The 27,585-nt window shown below is 42.5% G+C and overlaps 1 protein-coding gene and 2 long non-coding RNA genes across 3 annotated transcripts; 1 reads left to right on the forward strand and 2 right to left on the reverse strand.

Moving 5' to 3' along the window:
• The first annotated feature begins 4,897 nt into the window (after positions 1-4,897).
• LOC311295196 lies at positions 4,898-17,720 on the forward strand. Its single transcript, XR_014628235.1, has 3 exons — positions 4,898-5,035; positions 5,758-5,825; positions 16,654-17,720. It is a non-coding gene; the product is annotated as an uncharacterized lncRNA (long non-coding RNA).
• Positions 17,721-21,188: 3,468 nt separating this feature from the next.
• On the reverse strand, positions 21,189-22,941 carry LOC311295832. The gene is made up of 3 exons (XR_014628405.1): positions 22,736-22,941; positions 22,136-22,220; positions 21,189-22,024 (listed from the first exon to the last, which is right to left on the reverse strand). It is a non-coding gene; the product is annotated as an uncharacterized lncRNA (long non-coding RNA).
• A 1,217-nt stretch (positions 22,942-24,158) lies between these two features.
• On the reverse strand, positions 24,159-25,955 carry LOC311295600 (uncharacterized protein; the record flags this gene model as incomplete). Its single annotated transcript, XM_084417066.1, has 3 exons — positions 25,385-25,955; positions 24,920-25,246; positions 24,159-24,319 (listed from the first exon to the last, which is right to left on the reverse strand). The coding sequence occupies exons 1-3, from the start codon at positions 25,434-25,436 to the stop codon at positions 24,159-24,161; spliced, it is 540 nt and encodes a 179-aa protein (XP_084273192.1). The 5' UTR covers positions 25,437-25,955.
• Between the last annotated feature and the right edge of the window lie 1,630 nt (positions 25,956-27,585).

Below are 27,585 nucleotides of genomic sequence, written 5' to 3' on the forward strand. Positions count from 1 at the left end.
ATTTTCATAGACTGTGAGTCCAGAACTATACCCAGAAACGGAATCGTTTGGCTGGGGTTCAGTGAACTCTTCGCCCAAATGACCGTGATACCTAGATTCTCGAGGTGATCGAGTAAAATGGCTCTGTGCTCTATGAGCTGAGATCGTGATTGGGCTAGGATCAACCAGTCGTCCAAATAGTTCAGCACTCGCATGCCTCTGAGTCTGAGAGGAGCGAGCGCTGCGTCCATGCATTTCGTAAATGTACGAGGTGCCAGGGACAAGCCGAAAGGCAGGACTGTATACTGGTATGTCTGACCCTCGAAGGCGAATCTCAAGAATCGCCTGTGATGTGACGCTATCTGTATTTGAAAATATGCGTCCTTCAGATCTATCGACATGAACCAGTCTTCTCGGCGAACATGCGCGAGAATTTTGCTGGTTGTGAGCATTTTGAAACGGCGTTTCACTAATACTCTGTTCAGTCGTCTGAGATCCCGAATGGGTCTGATACCGCCGTCCTTTTTGGGGACTAGAAAGTATCTGCTGTATATCCCCTGTTCGCTTTGAACTCGGGGAACAAGCTCTATCGCCCCTTTGCTTATCAGTTTTGATATTTCGGCGCGAAGTAGGTGTGCTACATTCAGCGGAACCGAAGTTTCTACGCGCGCTGTGAAGCGCGGAGGGCGTCGACAAAACTGTAGCGAGAAGCCTCTCTTTATAATGCCTAAGACCCAGTCCGAAACCCCTGGAAGCGCTGCCCATGCATCTGCATGGTTGGCTAAGGGCCGGATACAGAGCGCGCTCTGTTCGCCGTGCGACAGAGGTGCTATGGGGCTCACAAACATAGGCGTTATGCCTGCGGCATTTGAGGCGGGGGGCTGCGCGAGTCCCGTGGGACTCATGTGTGCGAGTAGATGTGGGCTGTGAGCGGGCACATTTACTGCTTGGGGCGCGCTGCTTGTGTAAGCAGCGCGCGCGCTGACAGGTCTCGTTTTTACAGAGAGCCTGTGATCTGATAGACATAGTGTTCGTGGGCACTGAGTAGTGGGCACTTTTACTATGTGGGGAGCGCAATCAACCTGAGTCGATTTTCTTTGCGCGAGCCCTAAGTGCAGGGCTGTGCTTGTGTGTAGGGATGGGCACTGAGAAGTGGGCATCGACACTACATTTATAGCACCATCGGCCGTGGCCGGGACACCAGAAATACCGTGAGTAAGTGTGGGCGCGGGAGAGCGGGCACAGTTACTGCAATGAGTGCACTGTCTGTCTGAGCAGAGTGAATGCACACAGGTTTCGTCTTTACAGAAACCACAAGGCATGCAGAACATAGTGTTTGTGGGCACTAGGCAGTGGGCACGTTCACTATGTTGCGTGCGTGATCGACCCGAGTCGAATATATGAGCGCGGGCCCTGTGTGAAGGGCTGTGCTAGTGTGTAGGGATGGGCACTAGCAGTGGGCATCTTCTCTACACATATAGCATCATCGGCCGTGCTCGTGGGCAGCAAAAAACACGTCTGCAGTTGCCTCTCGGGGAACAAACAGAGTGATTTGCATTCGGCGGCATAAATATTTTCTGCCGGCCGGCCTGGGGTTCGAACCTCCGATCCCCCGCGCGCAAGTCTAAGAATCTACCACTGGACCACAGTGAAGATACATTGACAAAGTCAGCGCGAGTATTATCCGCACTGGCGTTTGCTTGTCAGGCATGTACCACGTGCTTGTGGCCAGCAAAAAACACGTCTGCAGCTGCCTCTCGGGGAACAAACAGAGTGATTTGCATTCGGCGGCATATATATTTTCTGCCGGCCGGCCTGGGGTTCGAACCTCCGATCCCCCGCGCGCAAGTCTAAGAATCTACCACTGGACCACAGTGAAGATACATTGACAAAGTCAGCGCGAGTATTATCCGCACTGGCGTTTGCTTGTCAGGCATGTACCACGTGCTTGTGGCCAGCAAAAAACACGTCTGCAGCTGCCTCTCGGGGAACAAACAGAGTGATTTGCATTCGGCGGCATATATATTTTCTGCCTGCCGGCCTGGGGTTCGAACCTCCGATCGCCCGCGTGCAAGTCTAAGAATCTACCACTGGACCACAGTGAAGATACATAGACGGCATGTACCACGTGCTCGTGGCCAGCAAAAAACACGTCTGCAGTTGCCTCTCGGGGAACAAACAGAGTAATTTGCATTCGGCGGCATAAATATTTTCTGCCGGCCGGCCTGGGGTTCGAACCTCCGATCGCCCGCGCGCAAGTCTAACAATCTACCACTGGACCACAGTGAATTATTATCCACACTGGCGTTTGCTTGCAGGCCTGTACCACATACTCGTGGGCAGCAAAAAACACGTCTGCAGTTGCCTCTCTGGGAACAGACAGAGTGATTTGCATTTTCAGAACGCCTGCAAATGTGAGAAGAGTGGAAATCGCCCAGATTCAGCGGGGCTGAAAACACACCATTCTCTTTCGCCAGTGACGCGCGGGAACCGTAGAAACGGTGTTCGGTTGCAGGCAAGCGGGTACTACGCGCTCGCTGGCTGCAAAATGCATCTCTGCAGTCGCCTTCAGGGGACTTACAGAGCAAAGCATTGGCGGCATAAATATATATGCCGCTAGACCGGGATCCGAACCCCGGTCTCCCGCGTGGAGACACTATAATTCCACCACTGAGCCACAGGGGGATACAGGCTTTGAAAGCGGCGTCAACATGTATTCTTCGGCGTTTGCTGGCAGGCAAGCGTGTAACAGACTCACTTTCTGCAATAATATTTCCAGTCGCCGAACAGGGAACTGAGAAATGTGAGAGAAAAGAGTTCAGACCGACCAACGGTGGGACTAAGAACACTCTTTTCTCCTTCGCCGGTGAATGACGCGTGCAGAGGCAGGGTAGCTTTTCTTGTAACGTAAAGAAAAACTAATCCCGCCGTCCGCTTCCAGGAAGGGCAGCCTCGGAAAGGATGCCTGGCGAGTCCTCAGAGTCACCGTAGGCAATTGGCTCGGAGCGAGCGCGAGCGCTGCATGAGAAGGCGTCTTGAAAAAGACGCAGCTCTTTTAGGGGTGAGTGTTGCAGCGAACACACACACACACACAGAAAACAGAGCAATAGCAATAAAGGATATAGGCGTCGGAAAGCGCAGCAGGTACGGCTGTAGAAGGCGGCGTTGGCCAGCGGCTTCGAGGGCTCGTCCCGCTGAAGTGCTTGCTTCGAACGACGCTTGCTTCCGTGATCCAGCGATGCGTGCGCTTCGCTGAAGAGATTAAAATCAAGTGAATCAGCCTTCTCGAGCTCCTTTTATAGAGGTAAGCCACGCCCGTTTCGGCGGGAAGTGGCGAGACGTCATCTGCAAAATGATTTTGCATTTTTGATCTGCATTTTTATTTCTTTACGTTACAAGAAAAGCTACCCTGCCTCTGCACGCGTCATTCACCGGCGAAGGAGAAAAGAGTGTTCTTAGTCCCACCGTTGGTCGGTCTGAACTCTTTTCTCTCACATTTCTCAGTTCCCTGTTCGGCGACTGGAAATATTATTGCAGAAAGTGAGTCTGTTACACGCTTGCCTGCCAGCAAACGCCGAAGAATACATGTTGACGCCGCTTTCAAAGCCTGTATCCCCCTGTGGCTCAGTGGTGGAATTATAGTGTCTCCACGCGGGAGACCGGGGTTCGGATCCCGGTCTAGCGGCATATATATTTATGCCGCCAATGCTTTGCTCTGTAAGTCCCCTGAAGGCGACTGCAGAGATGCATTTTGCAGCCAGCGAGCCTGACGTCATCTCAGGCCTCGCTCGATAGGCTTAAGCAGTTGCCGCAGAGCAGCCAATGAGCGAGCAAGCCGTCTCGCCATAGCTGACTGCTGCTGCCGCAACGCGTTTTACATATATGAAAATTAAAGGATAATTTTTTGCTTCAGTGTTTCGTGAAAAGAGACCTTTCCCGTAGCGTTTTGATAAAACGCAGTACGAGAGAACTCTCGTAAGAGAACCATCAGGAGCGTTAATCTGTGTAAATCTGTTTGTTCTCCAGGTGTGTTTGGTGATTCAGTGTCAGTGATGGAGGGAGATTCTGTTACTCTAAACACTGATCTTACTGAAATACCTGAAAACGAAGATATACGGTGGACATTTGGAGCTGAAAAGTCTGTGATAGCTAAAATTAAAAAGAAGCAAATCTTCTACACAAATAATGGCACTGAGAGATTCAGAGACAGACTGAAGCTGGATCATCAAACTGGATCTCTGACCATCACAAACACCAAAACTGAACATGCTGGAGTTTATCAACTAGATATAAGTGGACAGAAACTGACATCAAAATCATTCAGTGTTTCTGTCTATGGTGAGTAGAGATAATTTGTCCAAATGTTCATATATTCTATTCAAATGTTTAATCATTTTACACATTCAGTGACTGTAACACACTAAACAATCATTCCACACAAAATTTATTACACGATTCACTACAATTCACAACAACTAAAATAGGTCAATTGTTGTGTTTCTATTTTTTTATTCTCTCATCCTTCTCAGCTCGTCTGCCTGTTCCTGTCATCATCAGTAACTCTTCAAACTGTTCATCATCATCATCATGTTCATTGGTGTGTTCATCAGTGTTGAATGTGTGTGATGCGACTCTCTCCTGGTACAAAGGAATCAGTGTATTGTCCAGCATCAGTGTGTGTGATCTCAGCATCAGTCTCTCTCTACCTCTGGAGGTGGAATATCAGGATAAAAACACCTACAGCTGTGTGCTGAACAATCCCATCAGCAACCAGACCACACATCTGGACATCAACACACTCTGTCACACATGTGCAGGTACCACAGCACTGATGATATATGTGTGTGTTTACTGACCTGATCTCTGTCTTCTGTTGTAGATCAGACTGATGCGTTCACTTCTTTCTTTATCATTACAGAGCTGGACACACTCACTCCTTCAGTTCCTCCAGTCTCAGTGTCTCTGATAGTGTTGATCTCTGCTGGATCTCTGATGATTGTTGCTGGATTTGGGATCTTCTGGATCTGCAGGAAATGTATAAAAACTGACAAAGAAGGCAAGTGTTACCTTTTCCTTTTAAACAAGTATTATAACAATTAATAATTTGAATTATGCTTTAAATATTTTAGCTAACTGATAGCCCTATTTTATCATTTAATTAAAATGATTCTCATAATTTTGTAGATAACGTCCTTTGAAACCAAACTAATATATGTAGTTATTGTGTTTGTCAATTTCTGTAGATCATTACTCTTTACTCGTCTCACTTGCAAAAAAACAAAAAAACAAAAACAGACTCTGTATTTCGCAAACAGCATCAACACTGGAAATACAAAAACTGAAATGTTTATTTTTAATAAATTTTTGTCAAAAAAGCTGTCTCCATTTTATGAACATACTGTAATCTTACTGTACATGTGCAAATATGCAGCTGGTTCTCCAATTAAAATCTTTATGAATGATGATTTTTGTTGTGCTTGTTGTGCCTAAAAGCTGATTAAATACAAATAATGTAAAAGACTTTAGTTTTGTCAAACATCCCATTTATGTGAAAATTTATGTGTGATTTATGTTTCTCTTTAAATTTAATGATAAACACTCTTTTGGGAACTTTTTGTGTGTGGAAAAAGTTATTGGTCTAATGCAAATTAAATTTGTTAATGCCATTTTTAAAAACTGCAGTTAACTTAGAAAGCCCTAATAATGACATATATGTTGTGAAGAACCAGATCTAGTCTGAATCTTGCTGTTTTAATGCATTTATTATTGTTCAAACAGTTGAGACTTGTGAATTAGAGATCATGTACGCTGAGGCAACATTCTACAAAAGAAACGCACAGAAATCGGTAAGACAATTTATTGTTATTGTTGTTTATTGATGAGAATTTGTATCATTTCAGCAGATAATCAGATGTACATCAGTGTGTGCTCGTGTTTTTGTCTGCATAATATGGTATCCCATTTCCACCACATTAGACAGAAAAAAATCATGCTCTGGTAAATCATAATAATGAAAAACAAATTATGACATACTAAATCCAAATTATGAGATTAAAAAGTCAAAATGATCACTTAAAAATTCAAAAATATCACAAAGTTGAAATTACGAGATTTCAAAGTCGAAATTCTGACTTAAAATGTTTAATTATGAAATACTAATTTTGACTTAATGACATATAACTTTGAATTTTTAATCTCATAATTTTGACTTTTTATCAGATCTTGATTTTTTTCTCATGTAGCGGAAATGGGCTTTCATAGTATAATGATCTTTCACATAAACCTCACACTGTTGCGATGTCACAAATATCTTGTTTTTGGTCTGGGCTTCTGTCACGTACGGCCATTGATAAAAAAAAACAACAGAGATGATATGATGATATGATTATCCATTAAAAGTCTTTAATGGATAATCCACAACATGAAACTTAGTAGAAAGCAGGCAAGGTAACAACTGTTCACTGACGAGATGGGAAACAACTCAAATGAAACACGAGGACTTAAATACAAGGAACAAACAAAGGGAACTACTTTGGCCACAGTTGGACAGAATGACTGATCAAATGAGAAAACATGGTAACAAATGACAAACTCAGACAAGTGGAAAAAGGGCAATGACTGAAAACTCTAAACCGAAAATAACTGTGACATATCTAAGTGGAGTGGGTGCTGGTGAATAATGTATGTATCTGAGTTCATCCTCGTTCCTGAGAGGGACATCACCAGCCCCATTTCTGAGTCAGAGTCCATCCTGACACCACCTCGTGGGATTAACACGACGTCTGAGCCCACCTCAGATGAAGAGCCGGCGCAAGATGGAGCGACTGAGTCTGAAAATGAATCTGACCAGGTGTGTGATCCGGCCATCGTGAGCCACCGTGAGAGCAAGAATGGAGTCCGGGGGGATGAATTGAAACCTCGCCCACAATCCTGTCACCGAGGGTGATTCAGAGACCTCTGAGAAATGGATTTGGGAAGAGGATGATTCCATGCCTGCGCTGATCCCGCCCAACTCTGAATGCCTATACCTTCACTCTCTGTTCACTCGCTATCCACTTAGAATGATTTTCTTCCTGACCCGAACGATCCCGCTTAAATTAAGACCTAGTTTCCAGAATCACACATTTAAATTTCCCCTAAAGAAAGAGAGAGTGATTGGGGATAACAAATATACAATGTCGGCTATACAATAATTCTGTTTGTTATTTGTCTTTATCATGATCCTGTCAATACCGTAAAAATGTCACAGAAAAACATTTTAACATCCATGCAAGAACAAAATTCTGAATGATGACGGTTTCAGTGGGCAATCAAACGTCTTTCCTCCAAAATCCAAACACAAAGGCTGAATGGTCTCTCTGAAAGTGCACTTGTGGTCGGGATGCAAAGAACATATCTGGCCAGGTTGATCAGGGCAGGGAACTGTGTGAATGCCACCACTGGGGAAAGCCGTGGGAATGCAGACCTCTACCACCAGGGACTATTGAGCTTACACCTCCAGCGTGCTCCCTTGGTCCAGCGGGTCCACCTCAGTCGATCCTCACCCATCCTGTGCCACAGACCTATGAGCCCTCACGGCTTCATCTGGCTCCGCCTCGGCCCTCGGTCGCTCCAGTTCTGCCTCAGCCCTCCGGTTTCACGTTGGGGATCGAGTTGCAGCCAAAGCCTTCAGAGTTGCTTGGGTCCATCTGCTCTCCATCTGCACCTAGGTCTCCACGACCATCGGCTCTGTCACCCTCTGTCGTTGCCATGGTTCTCCCTGCACCGCTGTGGGTTTTCATCCCGGCTGGACTCTCAGGTGGGCTTCTCCCACCATCTGCACCACACTGGTTCCTGTCCTCCAACTTAGCCTCCTCCCTCCTTGGAACTGTCAGCGCGAGGTCGCTCCTTTCCGGGAAGGGGTGCACTGTCACAGTTATGTTCAGGTTGAGTATGTTTGTTGTCTTTGTTTCCATGGTTACTCATTTGATAACTCGTTCTGTTCAGTTGTTCCCTCATTAGTTCCCTTTGTTACTTTTCTGTATTTAAGTCTCCCTCTTGGAATGAGTATGTCTGGTCTCATCCATGGGACGTATGAAATACGTTTATGTGTACGTGGTAACAATTTACCTGCCTTTATTTTTGGCCGCGTTTCCACCAAAATTACCAATTTGTCCCAGGAATTTTTTTCCGAGGAACTTTTTCTCCCCCAGACCTGTTGCTGTCTGCGTATCCACCGCGGTCTAAAGTACCACGAAGATTAGGCAAATTAGTTTTCAGTTCCTGCTGGATTTCAACCTCTGAATTTAAGCTTAACCCTCTACTGCATACATTATTATGCAATCATGGAAAAAAAATGTATAGTGTTTTTTTATATATAAAATAGACTCAAATGAACATATTCATATATTTTTTTATATTTTTTTATTTTTCGGGGGGTACTTTTGGGTGCGTTGCCATATGGCAACATTGTGCGACAATGGAACAACCTGATGTGTTTTCTACAAAAATGACTTGAAATCCATAGATGATTACAGACCTGTCTTTTAGAAATGAAATAGTTTTTATTATTTGAAATGTTTTCAAGAGCTTTGTGTACAAAATATGAAACTAATTTTCAAAGTATTATTTCAACAACATTTACTAGTAACTGCTGTCATCAAATTTAGGATGATAGAACATGCATGTGTTTGTGCCTTTGCGTGTGCATGTGTGTGTGTGTGTGTGTGCATGTGTGTGTGCGTGCACATGTGCATGGGGACTGCACAATGACTTGTGTATGTGGTTATTTTTAGTTCACCATACAGATTTTGGAATGACAAAAACCTCAAATTCTTGATCTACTTTACACCTTTCCCAACATCAGCTCAACACTGTGCAAAGGACGACATGTAACCTGAATGTTGAACGTACCGGAATACTAGATACATACCTGTCTCTTCGTCCTGAGTACTAGGCCTAATTCTGCCTGCCTCTCATACTCCTCATCACTGATCCCTAGCTCATCCTCACTTTCATGAGATAGTATAACCACTTGTACCCTGTACATTTCAGCCCTCCTCTCAGCCTTGCCATAGAACACTGACGGCTTCATTTTCTAAACAAAATAAGCGTATATATATTTTACTTTTATACTTTACTTTTACTTTACTTTATAAATACATACAAATATATATATATAAATATATGAGTAGAATACAACCATCCAACTATATCAGTGCATCCATACATTGTCATTCATACAAAGCTACTCTGCATTAGCATGGGCAAAATATTGTTCCATTACCGCACAATGTTGCCATATGGCAACATACCAATTTTATTGACTACAAAGGTAATAGTAGTATCAAAACAATGTGACAATGATTGAAAAAAGATTAGAACTTGCCCCAGATGCTTGATGTAATTTTTAAATTCTGAAGAAATATGAAAAATTGAGGAAAATATTCACATATTCACAAGCACTTCTTCAGCAACTGGAGTCATCAAAAGTGTGTGAAAAGAATGACAGTGCAAGAGTGTGTAGTGTCATGTGATGTCATCAAAGCATATCATCGGTTACCACCAGGTCCTACCATGAATTTAAGACCAATTAGAGCTCATATTTATTTTCAAATTTCAAGAAATGTCCAAAGAAAGGGTATGTTGCCATACGGCAACACCGTGCAGTAGAGGGTTAAGTTGTGCTAAGATAAAAATATGTACCAGCTTATTGATTGCCTCTATAGCTATGTTATTCATATAGACTTCATGTGACGAAGATTTTTTACGTAATTTGTAGATTTCGGTTTGTAGCAAATTCGCGACATTCGTCCATAACGGCTGGATTGGCCTATAATGGCTACATATAATAATGCCGTATTTAGATGGGTTCAGGCAAAAATTATTTATTTTTTTCACAAAAAATAGCATGTTAGGATATAACACTATAAGAATATATAATGTATGCACTGGAGAAACAAGGAAAGAGTTAAACAGAGTGTAACATGGAATGTATAAAAACGTACTCGGTTACTAACGTAACCTCTGTTCTCTCTAGAGAGGGAACGAGTATTGCGTAAGCTAGCTTACGCTGCGGGCAAGTCTCCTTTCTCGAGATACTGAAGCCAAAAATTATCCTTAATTTTTTAAATCTTGTCAACGCAGTGCGGCAGCCTGCAGACCTAGGGCAGGCGAATCGCGTGCCCATTGGCTGCTCTGCGGCAACTGCAGCAGCCTATGGCTGAGCCTTGCGCGTGACGTCACGTCCAATGAGCGCGCTTGGCGCGCTTAATGCGTCACAGCCCGTCATTAGGGGTGTGGCTTAGCGTATATAAGCAAGGTACAGAGGCTGCTTCGCTGGTTTCTGTCGCATGAAGCGAAATGAGCTCGTGGCGAGAGCACGGCGGGTTACGCAATACTCGTTCCCTCTCTAGAGAGAACAGAGGTTACGTTAGTAACCGAGTACGTTCTCTTACGAGAGGTTCTCTCGTATTGCGTAAGCTAGCTTACGCTGCGGGAACACCCTTGTCAACGCCGTGCGCGCGCCCAGCATCCTGAATGAATCCCATGGAGAGCCCAGGGAACGCGAAGCGGAGCTGGGCGGCCAAGATACCACAGTACACAAGCACATATTATGGGGCAGGGAGCGGCACAGCCGGTCCAAACTGACACTTCCCACATAGTGCAGCTCAACCAGTAGAGCTAAATCGACAACATAGCCCGCGCACAGACAGTGGGCTGGCTTACGCGAGACTTAGACTGATAACACTTTGGCCTGCAAGGCGGGAACTTCCAGGTTGTAAAACCTAACAAATGTGGAGGGGGAGGCCCAGCCTGCCGCTGCACAAATGTCATGAATGGGAATCCCGCTGGACCACGCCCACGATGAGGCCATGCCTCTGGTGGAGTGCGCTCGAATGCCCAAAGGGCACTGCAGGTTTTTAGATGCGTAAGCAGCTGCGATAGCGTCAACTATCCATCTGGATAGGGTGTGTTTCGAGGCGGCGAGACCCTTGGTGCGCCCACCAAACGAAACAAAGAGCTGCTCTGAACGCCTGAAGGCGGCGGAGCGCGAAATATAGCTTCTCAGCGCCCTAACTGGGCAGAGGAGATTACTATCTGTCTCGCAGCCAGCATTTGGCAGGGCTGAAAGGGAAATGACCTGCGCTCTGAAGGGAGTGCCCAAAATTTTGGGGACGTACCCATGCCTCGGTCTGAGAATAAATTTGGAGTCATTGGGTCCGAACTCGAGGCACGCAGCGTTAGTGGATAACGCGTGAAGGTCTCCCACACGTTTTACTGAAGACAGTGCTATCAGAAAAATGGTTTTGAGCGTGAGGTATTTCATATCCACAGTTTCTAAGGGTTCAAAGGGATGTGCTTTCAGTGCGTCTAAGACCAGTGAAAGATCCCACATAGGAACCGAAGGGGGTCGCGGGGGGTTCATCCTTCTCGCTCCTCTAAGGAAGCGGATGACGAACTCGTTCTTTCCTAATGCGCGGCCCGGCTCTGAGATAGAGAGCGCTGAAATGGCCGCGACATAGACTTTGAGCGTGGAGGGGGACCTGCCCGCGTCCAGTAGCTCTTGAAGGAAGCACAATACTTGCGAGACCCCACATGTTTGTGGATCGAGCCCTCTGGCAGTGCACCATTTGTTAAACACCGACCATTTGGACGTGTAGAGCCGCCTTGTGGAGGGGGCTCTAGATTGTATGATCGTGTTCATCACCCCTTCTGGTAGATCAGCATGTAATTGTTGAGGCTCCACGCATGCAGAGACCAGCGCTCTGGGTGGGGATGCCAAATCGAGCCGCGGGCTTGAGAGAGAAGGTCTCTCTGCACCGGAATCGGCCAAGGGGCTGAGTCTGCCAATTGTATGAGTTCCGGGAACCAAGCTTGGTTCTCCCAGAACGGGGCTATGAGGAGCACTGTGTGGCGCGCTTTCCTGACTCTCTCGATGACCTGAGGCAGCAGAGAGACCGGGGGAAAAGCATATAGCGGGCCGCTGGGCCATGTCTGGGCCAGCGCGTCCTCGCTCTTTGAAAAGAATACTGGGCAGTGTGCGTTGTCTTTTGACGCAAAGAGGTCGACTTTCGCTCTGCCAAAGCGGCGCCACAGCGACTGGACTGTTTGGGGGTGTAAAGACCACTCCCCAGGGGGAACGTTGTCCCTGGACAGTCTGTCGGGGCCCTCGTTCAGATGGCCAGGCACATGCGATGCTCTCAGAGAGCGCAGAGAGTGCTGAGCCCATACGAGGAGGCGTTCTGTCAGGGCGCAGAGCTTCTTTGATCTGACACCGCCCTGGTGGTTCACATAGGCCACTACTGATGTGTTGTCCGTGCGGACTAGAACATGGTGACCATGGAGGAATGGGAGGAAGTGCATGAGCGCTTTCTCGACCGCGAGCATCTCTAGACAGTTTATGTGTAGGAGATTCTCCTGGTCTGATCAGCGGCCATAGACCGGTCTACCTTCGAAGAGCGCTCCCCAACCTAGGTTGGACGCGTCTGTTGAGACAACTTTCCGGTGTGAAATCACTCCCATAGTCACTCCAGTGTGATACCATTCGGCTGCTAGCCAGGGCTGCAGGGCTGAGACACAGACCTGAGTCACTCTGATTAGCGAGCCGCCGGTCGCCCAGGCTCGATGGGATACGTGCGCTCTCAGCCAGCGTTGAAGCGGGCGCATGCGCAGTAAACCCAGCTGAAGCACTGCTGCAGCTGAGGCCATATGCCCCAGGATGTGCTGAAATGCTTTCAGGGGAACCCGATTGCCTTCTTTGAAAGATGCAGCGAGGCGCTGGATGCGGCGCACGCGCTGCTCCGACAATCTGGCTGTCATCGCCACCGAGTCCAGTTCTATTCCGAGAAAGGAAATTGACTGACGGGGCGAGAGCGAGCTCTTGGTCCAATTGACCGCTAGACCCAGACCTTCCAAATGGCTGAGAAGCGCTGTTTTGTGAGACACAAGTTCTGTCTCTGACTGCGCTATAACGAGCCAGTCGTCCAGATAGTTCAGAATTCGCATTCCCTGACTCCTCAGGGGAGCGAGAGCCGTGTCCATGCATTTTGTGAATGTACGGGGTGCTAAAGACAGGCCGAACGGCAGGACTGTGTATTGATAAGCTCGACCGTCGAAGGCGAATCTCAAGAATGGCCTGTGACGGGGGGTTATCTGGATCTGGAAATACGCGTCTTTCAGATCGAGAGAGATAAACCAGTCTCCTGGGCGGATCTGCGCAAGGATCTGTCTGGTTGTAATCATCTTAAACGGCCGTCTCATGAGAGCCTTGTTCAGATGTCTCAGATCTAAAATAGGTCTTAATGCTCCGTCCTTCTTGGGAACGAGGAAGTTACGGCTGAAAAAGCCTGACTCGCTCAAGGAAGGATGAACCTGTTCTATGGCCCCTTTTCGCAGCAGCTTCGCTATTTCTGCTTGAAGCAGATGCGCTGTTTCCAAACTCACTTTTGTTTCCGTCTGCGCTAGAAAGCGCGGAGGGCGACGAGCAAATTGGAGCGAATAGCCGTGTCTTATGGTGTTGAGCACCCATTCTGACGCGCCCTGAATAGCCTCCCATGCTTTTGCATGCATGGCTAGGGGTCGAATGGTCTCTGGGTTCAGATCGCCGCATTGCGCGGGATGGGGAACCTGTATCAGAGAGGATGGGGCGGCGCGCGCGCCGCCGATGCTCGGACACGAGGGCAGAAGAACAGGGCTGGCCGACTGTGCAGATTTTAGTAGCTCGATCTCGGAAGATGGAGCGTGAACTGCTGTCAAATATCCCAGGCGCGAGAGCGGCGTGGGGATTATGGTGTCTGAAAGTGGGTGCGCGTGCTCGTGAGCTGACGCAGGATTTGCACTTATGACACGGTCAGTGTTTGGGAGCTTTATGAGGTTTGCAACCTGTCTGGCAGAGCGGGTAGTGGGCAGGTGTGAGCACAAAGCTGTGGGCACATTTTCTACACTTAATGCTCGAGCGGAATGTTTCCGCTTTAAGAGATAGCGCTCTGGATGCGTTGCCATGGGAACCTTGTCTGTGTGAGGCAGTGAGCACACGGGAGTGGGCACTTTTTCTACACTTAATGTCCCTGCGGCTTGAGCCGTAGCAACTTGAGGTAACTGAGTGACAGAGCGAGCAGCGAGTAGGTGTGAGCACGGAAGTGTGGGCACATTTACTACATTTAGTACTCGAGCGGTGTGTGGCCGCTTTATGAGAGAGCGCTCTGAGCGCGTTACCATAGGGATTGTACTTGTGTGAAGCAGTGAGCACATGGGTGTGGGCACATTTTCTACACTTAAAGCACTTATACTCTTTTTGAGATTTATCTGGGTCGCTGTAAAAACGGCGTTTGTGTGCAGGCGAGCGAGTGCTATTACTGGCTCGTTGGCTGCGGTGTAAGCTGCTGCAGTAGCCTGAACATAGGGGACTGACAGAGCTGTGCGTTTTGATGGCGGTCCGGCCGTAGCGGGACTCATCCATCTTTTCCTCCTTGCGGATGCTAGGAGGACTTCGCGGGCTCGGGCTTCAACGCGATCTGTGACGGCTGGTCGAGCGCGACCTAGGGCGGCTGCCCTGGCGTCGCTGCGAAGCGCTGGGAGGCCGGGAAGAGCGCTGATTAGAGCTGCGCACAGGAGGCTGAGTTTGAGGGCGGCCTGTGGCTGGGCTCGATCGGCGGAGCAGGAAGAGGTTCATCGCCTGCGACGCCTTCTGTACTTCAGAGAAACGATCCACAATTCCGCTGACCGCAGGGCCAAAGAGGCCGGTGGGCGAGAGTGGTGCGTTCAGAAATACAGCGCGCTCTGACTCACTCATATCCGCGAGCGTCAACCATAGATGTCTGTCGATGACGGTGAGCGCGGCCATGGATCTGCCGATGGCTTGTGCAGCGGTCTTGGTAGCACGGAGCGCAAGATCCGTAGCGCTGCGCAGATCCGTTAAGGCAGACTGATCCGAGCCCTTCTCGTCCAGTTCACGGAGGAGGTCGGCTTGAAGGATCTGAAGAATGGCCATTGAGTGCAGGGCGGAAGCAGCCTGGCCGGAGGCGGCGAAAGCGCGGCCGGCGAGAGCTGAGGTGGTCCTGCAGGCTTTAGACGGCAGGGCAGACTTTGAGCGCCATCTAGCAGACGGCGGGCAAAGGTGCGTTGCCACAGCTTCCTCAACGGCGGGGATACCGTTATAGCCGTTCTCGGCGGCCCCGTCCACTTGGGAGAGAGCCGAGGAGACTGGCGAGCTGAGTCTGGCGGAGAACGGCGCGTTCCAGGATTTTGAGAGCTCAGCGTGGAGCTCAGGCAGGAAGGGTGCTGACCTAGAGGCAGGCGCAGGGCGGCGGCTAGGTAGAAAGCATCCGTCAAGGCGATTGGGCACCGGCTCCTTGGGTGGGGACCAATCCAGTCCCATTCTCTCAACCGCTTGAGTGAGGAGGCGGAGAAGCTCCGCGTCGACACTAGCGCGGGATCTGGCAGACTCCAAAGTCGAGGGGGCGGAGCGGTGAGAGCCCGACGGAGAGAGCGCGGGCTGCGTGGTCGAAGCCCAGGCAGAGAGCGCACACCACGTGGCGGTCTCCGTCGCTGAGCGCGGCTCTGCACGAGCCACAGGATGAGCGAGGCATTTGCAACAACGCCTTGCGCTCTTTTAGATGCAAGTGTGTCGCGGCGGACACACAAAACACACAAACACAGAGCAAGAAAGGATATGTATGCCGGATGGCGCAGCAGGCAGGGAAGGCTGAAGGCGGCGAAGCGGCCGGCGTCCTCAGGCTGAAATCCTCGGCGTGCTGGTCGCTTGATTCGACGGCGGCTTCCTCAGAGATGCGATGCGAAGAGCTTCGCTGAAGAGACAGAAATCAGCGAAGCAGCCTCTGTACCTTGCTTATATACGCTAAGCCACACCCCTAATGACGGGCTGTGACGCATTAAGCGCGCCAAGCGCGCTCATTGGACGTGACGTCACGCGCAAGGCTCAGCCATAGGCTGCTGCAGTTGCCGCAGAGCAGCCAATGGGCATGCGATTCGCCTGCCCTAGGTCTGCAGGCTGCCGCACTGCGTTGACAAGATTTAAAAAATTAAGGATAATTTTTGGCTTCAGTATCTCGAGAAAGGAGACTTTCCCGCAGCGTAAGCTAGCTTACGCAATACGAGAGAACCTCTCGTAAGAGAACTACTGTCAATGTTAGGGAGTAGGAGAGTGTTTTGTTTCTTGCTGTTGTCAAGATTCATTAATTTGTCAATTAAAGTTTATAAGTTCTAACAACTTTGTGCCATGAATAAAATCTACATACCTGAGATGGGAAAATGTGTTTTATTAATTTTACCATTTTGTAAAAAAAATTACCCTAAATGCCTGTTGTCGCTAATTTGCAACATACCTAAATTTATATCTATTCTATATGGTATAGACAAATTAACAATCTCAACTTAATTTAGCATCAGCTTGGAGCCAGAAACACACATAATAATTTTTTTTATTTAATTGTAAATAAATTCAGGCGTCAAGGGGTTAATAACCTGAACCTCGTCGTCCATCGGTCATATTTTTTAAACTCCATTGTTGATTTGAATAGAAACAACTGTTACTGCACGCACCGCAACAGAATAAAAAAAATGGTGGTTGAAATAAAATGCTGCGTGGAGTTAACAAATCAAAATGCGGCATGAACGTCAATTTACAAAATCACATTTATTCTTATTAAATCTTGTGTTTTGCATTTTTTACAGGAAGTTGAAGATGATACTACTTGCGTGGTTTATGTACGAATCTGAGTACAAGACCCAGATTGTGTGATCATTTCACTGGAACCTCCTGAACAACCTCAGACTCTCAATGGATGAGTTTTGGGATTGTGAGAATCACCACATGTTTCATTAGGAAATCACAGCAGACATACAGCAGAATCATCCTGAAGGGATTTAAAGTGTGATATTAACAATGGATTAATTAAATGCTCTCCTAAAAACTTTAAAAGTATTTATCTTAATCATAATACAGGGACCCGGAGCATTTGTATGTGTTACTCTTCAGGTCAAATGTGTAAAACGTAGATACAAAATACTCGTCAAAAGGAGTCAAAGTGAACCCTGGATGTGGTCTCATTTATTCATTTATACACTTCTGCACAGATATGTGGTTTGATCTGTTGGGTAGACAAACAGCTTCTGCATGGGCATGTGTCTCCTGCTGGAGGTCTGTGTTTGATGGCAGTTTGTGAGAGCATCTCTGAGGTGTGAAAAGCGTGTTTGTGTGAATGCATGTCAAAGGTGTCAGTCTGAGTGAATAGCATTTGTGTGAAAAGCATGTTGTTGCAGGTGTTTTTTCCATTCCTGCTCACATGAAGCCATTGACTTTTGCTCTACAGAGAAACTATGAACTATCAATGATGATGTCTGACAAAAAAGGTCTCAAATCAAACAATGATAGTCATATAGTGATCCTGCAGTTAAGAAGTGCTACATTCTTGCTAGAGCTTGAAATAACTACTGAAACTAAACTCCCAGAAAACGCTTTCAAAATGTACCTTATTAACCCCAAAAATATTTTTTTAAGTGAACTGTTCCTTTAAGGGTACATATTAGTATCTAATTGGTTGATAAGGTACGGCCCCATTGACCCCTTGTACCTTTATTTCTGAGAGTGCAGTTTCAGAAGTTATTTCTAGATCTAGCATCAGTTCTCTCTAAGCAGAACTATTCTTGATAACCTTTTTTCCTTATAGTGGTCATATCCTGTTTTTTTCTGCCAGTGTCTGGGTCATTTTAAGAATAAATGCAATGCATGATTTATGTTTGATGATTGTTAATTATGATTGTGTTTTCATCAGTTGTGACGAGAAACTAACTTAAAGCTGCTATCTTGCAACAATCTTGATTTTTTTTCAGTAGGCCTATAGCATAAAAATGGTCCAGTCCATAGGTAAGACATAAAGGTAGAAATTCATAGAATGAGATCAATATCATAATTAGAATCTCACCTTAAGTTTCCTTGATAGTGGTAAAGTCCAGATGCAGTGATGAGGACAGCTCAAGATATCCACTCCTGCTCCAGTTCCAGTTCTGTAACCGCCCCCTGCAGATGACGAATCAGGGAACAAAACACTAGTGTGTGTTAATCCTATTAACAATACAAACCACTTATTCTATTAGAAATCTATTAGAAAGATAGGTCTGTTGTATAGGACTAGATGTTGCTATCCCTCAATAAATGCGTACTTAAGTTGAGGCACCGATGAGACTCCGTGGGATGGTCAAATGGGTGATGGCACTCTTTGAGTTATCAAGTGGGCGCCCTCCTTCTTCTGTGTTTTACTGATAGGCCCACAACACCTCCAGATGGTTCAGCAGTGAATCCCAGTGTCCCAGGTCCACTCCCTAGGTGCCATCAACTCACTTGAAGGCCCAGGCGGAGTCCTTTCTTTTCATCCACAGCCACTGGCTCCCTCCCGAACAATATATATATTTGATATTTATCATATTTGATAATATGCCTTATTAATAGCTAATATGTAGTGACAGTGTTCTGTTGGATTTGAGTAGGCTACCTAGGGTGCTCTAAATGGTTGTTTACTAGTCAAAAGTGCCCACATCTCTGTGCTATTCTCAGTCTCTGTGATCTTCTGGTTTGATGTCTCGGTTTCCTCCTTCAATGTGCATCTGAGGGACTTTTCACCTGATTCATCATCTTCATTCAGGTGAAAATCTGCTCACTTAAAATTACAGCACGACTCAACAACAACACATTATTTTAGGAATCATTCTTGTCCGGAGCACAAGACTGAAACGGTTTACGCATTTATAAGTAAGAAAATGTATCCCGCTCAAAGATGCTAATATTAACTTTGATGTCGCCAAGATAACGTCACGTGACCATCGCGGCATCCAGGAAGATGTAGCATACACAAAAACATTCATTTTAATCAAATAAAAGAGCATAAAACGGTCTAAGTTCTTACTTTGTGCTGTTGACAATGAATAACTTCTTAGTTGCCATGTTCTTCCAAACGTAATATCCTGCATCAAACCTGTGCTCCCATCTAATGCTTCTATAAACATCCTTCCTAAATGCATTTCTATCCCAAAGATCTCAGAAATAAGAACATAGCAACACTTGACCACTAGAGGGATTAATTAATCACATTCCCACCCAGAATAAATATGGTATTTGCTTTGCCAAGCATGTCTACTGGTTCTAAAAGGTAATTAATAATTTTCACTTCTTTTAAAAACAAAAGGATCCATTGCCATAGAGCAATTAACATGTTAATTTTATTTTTCCACAAAATAGTTACTGCAGCTTTTGTTCTGATTATAAAATTATAATTTGAGATCTTTAAAGAGTGTAAATTAATTATAAATAAATGTTGTCATTTATTTTTAAGTCACTCTTAATCTAGAAAATGTCACTTTAACTGTTGCTGTTTCCCATGATATTTATCATTATTACTACTATTTGTAAGAACCACATCTCACACTTATGATCACCTTAGTTTTCAGGTAAGAGCAGGCAAGGCCTTTAGTCATTTTAATGTGTCTGTCTTCCAGTGTCATATTTCCAGTTATTTTTAGCTGTACAAAACAGCTATTTAACATGCTGGTTTACATTGATATTTTTCACTGTATTTCCCTTTAGCAGCTAATAAATCATGGCTAAAAAAGTCTCGCTCATTCACAGAAAACACCTTACTTCCATGTTGAACAATGAGATGGATAAATTGTCTGATATTTTATTAATAAATAAAGTGTGTGTATACTACAAGTAGTATGCATACTGCATTAGACCACCATCTAGTGTCCAAACTAGGAATTCACCATTAAAAGGATGTTCATAAGATGTTTTAATGCCATTTATCACATGAACATATACATATATCTTTCAAGCTGTGGAGGAGTTCGGCAAATGACAGTATTTTGGCTCTGACATGATGAAACATTAACATGACAGAAACAGGCATCACGATACACTTCTAAAATGAGCACTAAACAAAAGACAAATGCAAAGGGGAATAAGGTCATGAGTCAAAAGAAAACAGAGAAAATCTTTTTAAGATTTAAGTTTATTCATTCATCTCATGCTGACAGGCACATAATCTACGTGATCCTCCTCTTCAACTTACTGTAGAAAAAAAAGAGAAAAAAAGACACATCATGGAAGATAAAAAGAAAATGTGTCAAATTCTTCCTGAAGATTGAGAAACATTTGATTGAGTGTTTGATAAAAAAACTTCCTCATACTGATGAGATTACATGAGATTGGGTTCTCAGTTTCTGGTCCTAAATTTTCCAAGTAATGACAAATTTGCAAAAAACAAAACAAAACAAAAAAACGAGTTTATTCAACAACTCCTTCTCTTCTATGTCAGTCTGACGCAGGTACTGAATCGAATGCACTACCGATACCAGGTGTTTTTGCTAAACAGGTTCTGCATGAGTATGGTATTACAGGAAGTGTGTGAGTGTATCTGACCTTTTTCTTTTCATTCCTGTTCACATGGAATTCAGTTTTACTTCTGCTTTAAACAAAAAAGCTAAATACAGAAATACTGAAATTCATCAGTTTGACAAAGGCATTACAGTGCTGCTGCTCAAAGGAAAAACAGTAATTGCAGATTTTCTAACTACATATTTTTCTATATATGAATATGATCTGTCCTGAGACAGATGGACTTAGTTTAAATTTAGTAATATTTCTGATTTCCAGTGTTGCATTGTTATTACAGGTTGTAACGTTTTGCATGACAACATGACACATACACTGTAAATAGAAAGAAGAAAGAAACTCATACAGGTTTGAAACAACGTGTGGGTATAGTGAGTAAATTAAGGCAACACTATGTTACACTACATTATAATAAAACCTATTAATAATAAACATGTAATCTCTGTCAAACACCCGCAACATTAATGATAGCATTATGAATGAAACTAACATCAGAAATGAAACATAATTTGACCACTAGAATGATTGAGTTATATATTCACACATAATAAATCATGCCTGTAATGTGATATTTGCTTAGTCAAGCATTACTATTAGGTTTTTTAATTGTGTTCATTTCTTGTTATAGAAAATTATGCATTAATTGTGAAAAACCATAAAGCAAATGACAATGCTAATAATTTTCTTCAGATCAATGCAATTATTGTTCCTAATATATAATCATAATTTACAGTGGAATCTTCTTTTGTCTGATACCACATGATCAGTTTTGCTGTAGTAACAAACACTATAATAACTGTTGGTGAAAGTATAGGCTATAAGTGTTAAAATAATTTTTATTTTATCTGATAACACACAAAAATATTTTAAAGACACACAGATTCCAGCCTTTATGAATGAATCATATGCTTTTAATATTTATCATTACATTAAAAGATTTCCCAAGTTGAATTCGTTGTTTCAGTAAAGAAAAAAAAAAGAGTTTATGTGGGTTTTACTTCAAGGCACTTTTTCCCTTGGCTGATGTAAAGAGAAGGAAAACATAAAAAAAAAAATGTCAGGAAATATTCTGTCCTGAGTGAAAATATCATCTCCATAAAAAAGTGACAATATTCTAATAACGTCATGAGTTTGAAACAATCAAACATAAAACTGTAAAAGACTCGTGATGGCAAATAACACGACAGGTCTTCATCTCCTCACACGCCAACAGATAAAATGAAAGAACGTATCAGAATCTCATGAAATGTCACAGATATTTGTTCTCAACTTCAGGTAAGAAAGACTGGCTCATTTTACACATTTCAACAAAGAAGATACAAATATATCTACTAAATGTATGAAGACTTACAAAAATGTAATAGCATTGTTTTATCAAGAATGTACACAGATTTGTGTGTTAATTTTGCTGTAGCATTCCTCTATCAAGTATGTTTCAGGTTTAAGAGTAACAACGTTTAACACAGTCAGTGTCATATATGTGTCGAGTTACAGGCATTGAACAGAATAAATTAACTCAGCAAAGTGTTTCACCATCTTTAAAATAAATCAGTGATATTCCAAGCTTATTAAGGCAGGGTTTGGTTTCCAGAGCCGCTGCAGGACAAAAATCCATTCATAAAAATCCATGGCTAGTTATTATTGTTCAACCAGTGTTATCTGATGAAGGAGAATGACTAGGGTTAGTGTTCATGTTTAAACTATAATCTTTTGCAACATAAGGATACCAGACTTTTCCAGTTACAGCAACAATAACGATAAAACACTTACAGTCTCAGTCTCAGTCTCAGTAGTGCAGACTTTTGTTGTCTCTACGGAGGAAATCTTTGTCTTGAAGCTCATTTCGCAAACTGAACTGAAAAAAAGTCAGTTCTATCAGTTATAAGAGGATGTAAACAGACGGGACAAAATAACTGAGATGTCAAACCAGATCAGCATTATAGTGCAAATGTTAAGAAACCGAGATAATCACTCACTGTTTGTGTCTGGATCACTATATCAGCTTTAATAAACCTCTATATACTGAGAAACATCAAGCACTCGCTGCTGGAAACTGTTGCTCTGTTTCTTACTTTATTGCTCAATATTATATTGATATTATACAATATTATATGATTACATATACTGTTTAATGCTAAATGCCTTAATTTAACATTTAAATCACACACACAAAAAAAAGAATGATATGAAATCAGTTTTTTAACTCATTTAAATTGGTATGTAATAGTTGAAATTTGACTGGTATTGACCACTGAAATCCCGACACAATGACTCTGTGAGCGAGGAGAGTTTCAGCTGATCTTCTCTCCATCATTTCCTAATTCTCTTCAGTGTCCCTTTCAATGAAAGCATCAAAATTATAAATGTTACAATTGCATCATTTTCACTGTCTCGTCCAGGTCTTGACTGGAGCTCAATGAGGTTTTCTCAGGGTCCTTTTCCCCATTTGGATTATCAGCATTTTCCTCCTGTTAGAAAGCACAGATTCACAAAAGGTTAAAAGTAATGAGGAGGACTGACAGAGAATTGGAATTGTTTTTTCTTCTGTTGTTTGTGCAGAGGTTTTCTTTTCTGAAATATTTAACACTGTCTTAAACTGCACTGTCATCTTCTATAGTACAGTAATAAAATAGTGAAGTATTATGATTTCAATAAGGCATCTGAAATTATTGAAACGTTGTATTGCTGTTTTATAATAAGACACTTGCTCTCTGAAAGAAGTTGCATTGTTTCTCTATTAATTGTAATTTATTTTATTAGGGAGTTATTATTGTTTTTGATTGTTTTGTATCTGTTTCTGTAGTGTTAATACTGTTAAAATATAGGATAAGGACAAAAAAGATAACTAGGTAACACGTTATTTTACAGTGTCCTTGTTACATATGTACTTACTATAACAGTAAATTATGCATAATTAAATGCAACCTACCCTCAGCCAAATCATAATCCTACCCTAACCTAATCCTAATGTAGTTGCTTAATATTACTCAGTACTTAAATGTATAATTACACTGTAACAATGACACCTTAAAACAGTGTACATTTATGTTAAACCCTTGGTTGCACATTGGATGAGAATTACTAGAATAAGTCTTTAATTGCTAAATTCAAGGAACTGTGTAATTAAAGACTTATTCAACAAGCCAAAGCCTCTTTCACACAAAATGTTGATCAGAAAATCGCCATAGAATTGCTAGAGTGCCTTCTGTGTGAACGCAAACATGTCCTGGGAATGATCACAGGATGGGGACGGCTGTTTTCCGCGCTGTTGTCTCTGCCGGTTTCAAAATATGTCTCTGTTATATTGTCATTTTCTGCTCCCCCGGCACTTTGCATCAACACATCATTGTTTCGCCAGCGACTGTGTTTTATGTGCCGTGAGAAAGTCAAATAAAACACGCAAAATCCGATCAGAGCAGTCAGACTGAAACAGATTTCCAGAAATTTGATTTGAATAGGATTCCAAACCACATATTTTGTAAAAATCACATTTCATGTCATTTTTTTTTTTTTTGTTCACTTTAGCTAATTCTAATTTAGCTAATCATATTTCAATCGGATATGCACAAAAATCTGATTTGGATTGACACAGTCTGAATGTAGCCTCATAAGCACAGGTAACAGAGCAGATAGGCAAACAAGGAAACCAAAACACCATGATAATAAAACAACAAAACAGAACATAACTTTAACAACCCCACGTTAAAAAAGTATTTTAATAATTTAATAATATAAAAATTAATAGAACTGTTCTTTAAAGGAATTTTTACAACAGTAAATCTCATATATCTTGTTAAATCAGCTGTTTAATACTTACATTCTCTTCTGCTTTCTTATTTTTGCAGCAATTTGTATTTTTCCTGCGCCACACCACACCAGCAGTTACAGCTACAGCCACCAGGATAACAGCAGCAGCACATATTCCTGCTATAGCAGTTATAGACAGACCTGAATCTGGAACAGATGAAGACAGACAGTCATCATTATGAGAGAGCAACTGATAATGCATCCAGTACTTAACAATATCTTTGACTGATACACCTTTTTACATAGATTTTCAGTTGTATGATACTGATTTAACGAATAAATGGCACCAACTGTTGTTTTCAGCAACAGTGCTCAGTTAAAACAGCATTAGCACTGAGAAATCAAGAAAAGCGTGATGTGCAAATGTATATTATGAGAAATTACCATACTACCATAATAAACATTAACAGAATAATAATAATAACATTCCTAAATAATAATAATAAAATAATAATAACATTAACAGAATTAATAATAAACAGAACTACCATAATAAACATCCCAGTTAACACAGAACGTTCCCCTAATGTTATTTTTTTGGAAACCAAATACTTACGTTAGGGGAACGTTCTTTTTTGGTTTTATTTTTATGTAACAATAAAATAACGTTCCCAGAACGTTGCTGGGTGGTTACCATAAAAAAAAATAACGTTCTGGGAACCATAAACTAACATTCTGAGAATGTTCTGGGTACCAAAAACTAACGTTATGGGAACCAAAAATTGTTAGCTGGGATTAATGACTCACCACAGACAGTAACATTGAAGATCTTTCCACTGCTTCTGCTGATGATCATCTGTAGTTTATAGAGTCCAGAGTCTTCAGGTCTGGTGTTTGTGATGGTCAGAGATCCAGTCTGATGATCCAGCTTCAGTCTGTCTCTGAATCTCTCAGTGCCTTCATTACACTGAACATCTGTACAGATCTTACTGAGATCTCCACTGATTTGAGCGACAAGAATGTCATTAAAATACCATTTAATATCATCTTGTTGGTTTGTTTTAACACCAGTGTTTAGAGTGACTGAATCTCCCTCCATCACTGACACTTCATCTGTATCAACACCAGACACACCTGAGAAACAGTTAAGCCAAACAAAAACATACAAAAGTGTTGTGATTCAACTTTTCTATACATTGGTACATTTGTTCACTCATACAACCAATTATTTATATGGACTCATAACGAATATAGATTGTAACAAAGTCTTACCATGGTCGAGAAATAAAAAGATCATTGAGAACGAACAAATGAAAAGGTTCATTTTCACCACTTTTCACAAAAAAAAAAAAAAAAAAAAAAATGACCGCAAATTCTGATCAATAAAAGTGTTCTGTTCTTCTGCTTTATTGGCGACGGAGTTGTTTAAAGTGAAAGTAGAAAACTTCGAACTCCTTTAAGGAGCGCGCGATGACGAGGAGAAGGGGCGGGGGGCTGTGACGTTTTCTAACGTGTACTCGTGCAGGCAGGCTTTTCGTCTTGTTCTGTTTGTAAAATATCGTTTAGTTTGATTGAATTAGTACAGTTTGCTTATTCGCAGTGTCGATTTTTATTATTTTAAATAATCTACAGCCTACTATTGGATAAAGAGTTTTGAATATTGCATTATTATTTTATTTTAAGAAAAAACTATGTTTTTTTTTTTTTTTTTTTTTTTTAAATGCAGTCCATTGAACTAGTAAATGTGTCAAGTTTAAGGGTTAGGTTATGGCATTTTTAACTAACTGTATAAAAAAAATTGAAATATGCAATGTCCCCATTAAGATAGCTACAGTAACCTATACATGCACATAGTGTGAATATGACGTGTATTTAAAGTGTATTTAAAAAAAAAACTATTGTAGCAGCATGTTCATCTGTCATTGATAATAAATGAATACAAGGGTAAACATAAGAATAAAAGTGTATCTTTAGATGTATCATGTCATGTTTGATACAGGTACAATAATAAGGTAGGCCTAGTACAATATGTCAGAATTTTGTATCAAAATATCCCAAAAGCTACTTGCACAGTGTTATATATTTCTTTTAATTGTGTACTCACATTGAGAAATTCAGAGAAATTCACAATTTTAAATAGTGCCCGTCCCTTGTAACTTGTTGCCTGTCAATGACGTAATTTCCGCATTATCCCTGTTTACCGCTTGTACTGCCATGGTAACCATGGCGTAACAACTGCGTATCATCTAGCAGAACACTCACGCTGTTGTTGTTTCATTCATATTGAGAGTTTCAAATAACCATCAAACACATGATGCAAGTTTTGAAGCTGAAAGAAAAATATTCACATTATGGGTGAATTTAAACAAAGCTTTCACAGATATCGTTCTTTAACTTTACATTTACTATCATTAGTTAATACTGTCTGTCAAACAAAGTTATATATTTATTGTAATTGAGAACTTGAGTCTGACCTAATGGCCTTTAACCAGGTAGAGCTCAGAATACTCTTTAACCCTCTATTGCATTGCGTTGCCATATGGCAACAATTACTTTATCTTAATTTTTTTTAAAAGCTGTGATATAAAATCTATGTTTTTACAGTTAGTTGTGAAAAGGGGGCTTTAACTTTTAAGAAAATACAATTTATGAGGTCACTTGACCAGGATATCCTGTTTGCCAGTCCTTTTTGCTCATGGACATTGACATGCAAACATCACTGTCTGGGGCTCCTGAAGATAGCCTTTTATTCAGAATTTTGGAAAATTTTCATCAAATAAAAAAATTAAATCAGTATCTGGGGTAAGTAAACTTTAATTTTTTAACATTAAATTCAGTTTTGATTTTATAAGTTTTTTGTAATATGCTAAAATACATTTGTTGCCATATGGCAACTATATGCAAATATGGAAACGTCCTGGTGCATTCAACCTAATGGAGTCCCATTGACTTACATAGCATGAAACTACTCTGAGACTATGTTTACAACTTTTGCTTATATTTTAAAGGTAAAAACATTAGACCTTCACAAGCTGTTGTGGTGGGGGGAAATAAAAGAGGGCCCCAAAGCTTTGTCCCGCCAGATCCTGTCCGCAGAGACCGCACAGACCACTGGCCCTTGCATGCATCTGAGAAGGGCAGATGCAAAATGCCAGGATGCAAGGGCATTGTAAGAAGCAAGTGCTCCAAGTGTTTAGTTTTCCTCTGCTTCACTGACTTTCACAAGTCATGAAGAGAATTAAATGAAATGAAACAGCAAAAAAAAAAGACTAAATGAAATGAAACGAATGAATAGTGTATTTCAGTGAGACAGGTTCCAGGTTCCTGGTTATTATTACCAGACATTTCAGATAACTGTTGAAATTATATAATGTTTTTACTGTATAAATGTTTGTTTAAACATTTCACTAAGTATGAGATGGATTTGTTGAGTCTTGTTTTAAATAAAATTAGTTTTTTTAATTTTTATTTTA

Source organism: Rutilus rutilus (genome assembly GCF_951802725.1).
Source record: "Rutilus rutilus genome assembly, chromosome: 8".
NCBI lineage: Eukaryota > Metazoa > Chordata > Actinopteri > Cypriniformes > Leuciscidae > Rutilus > Rutilus rutilus.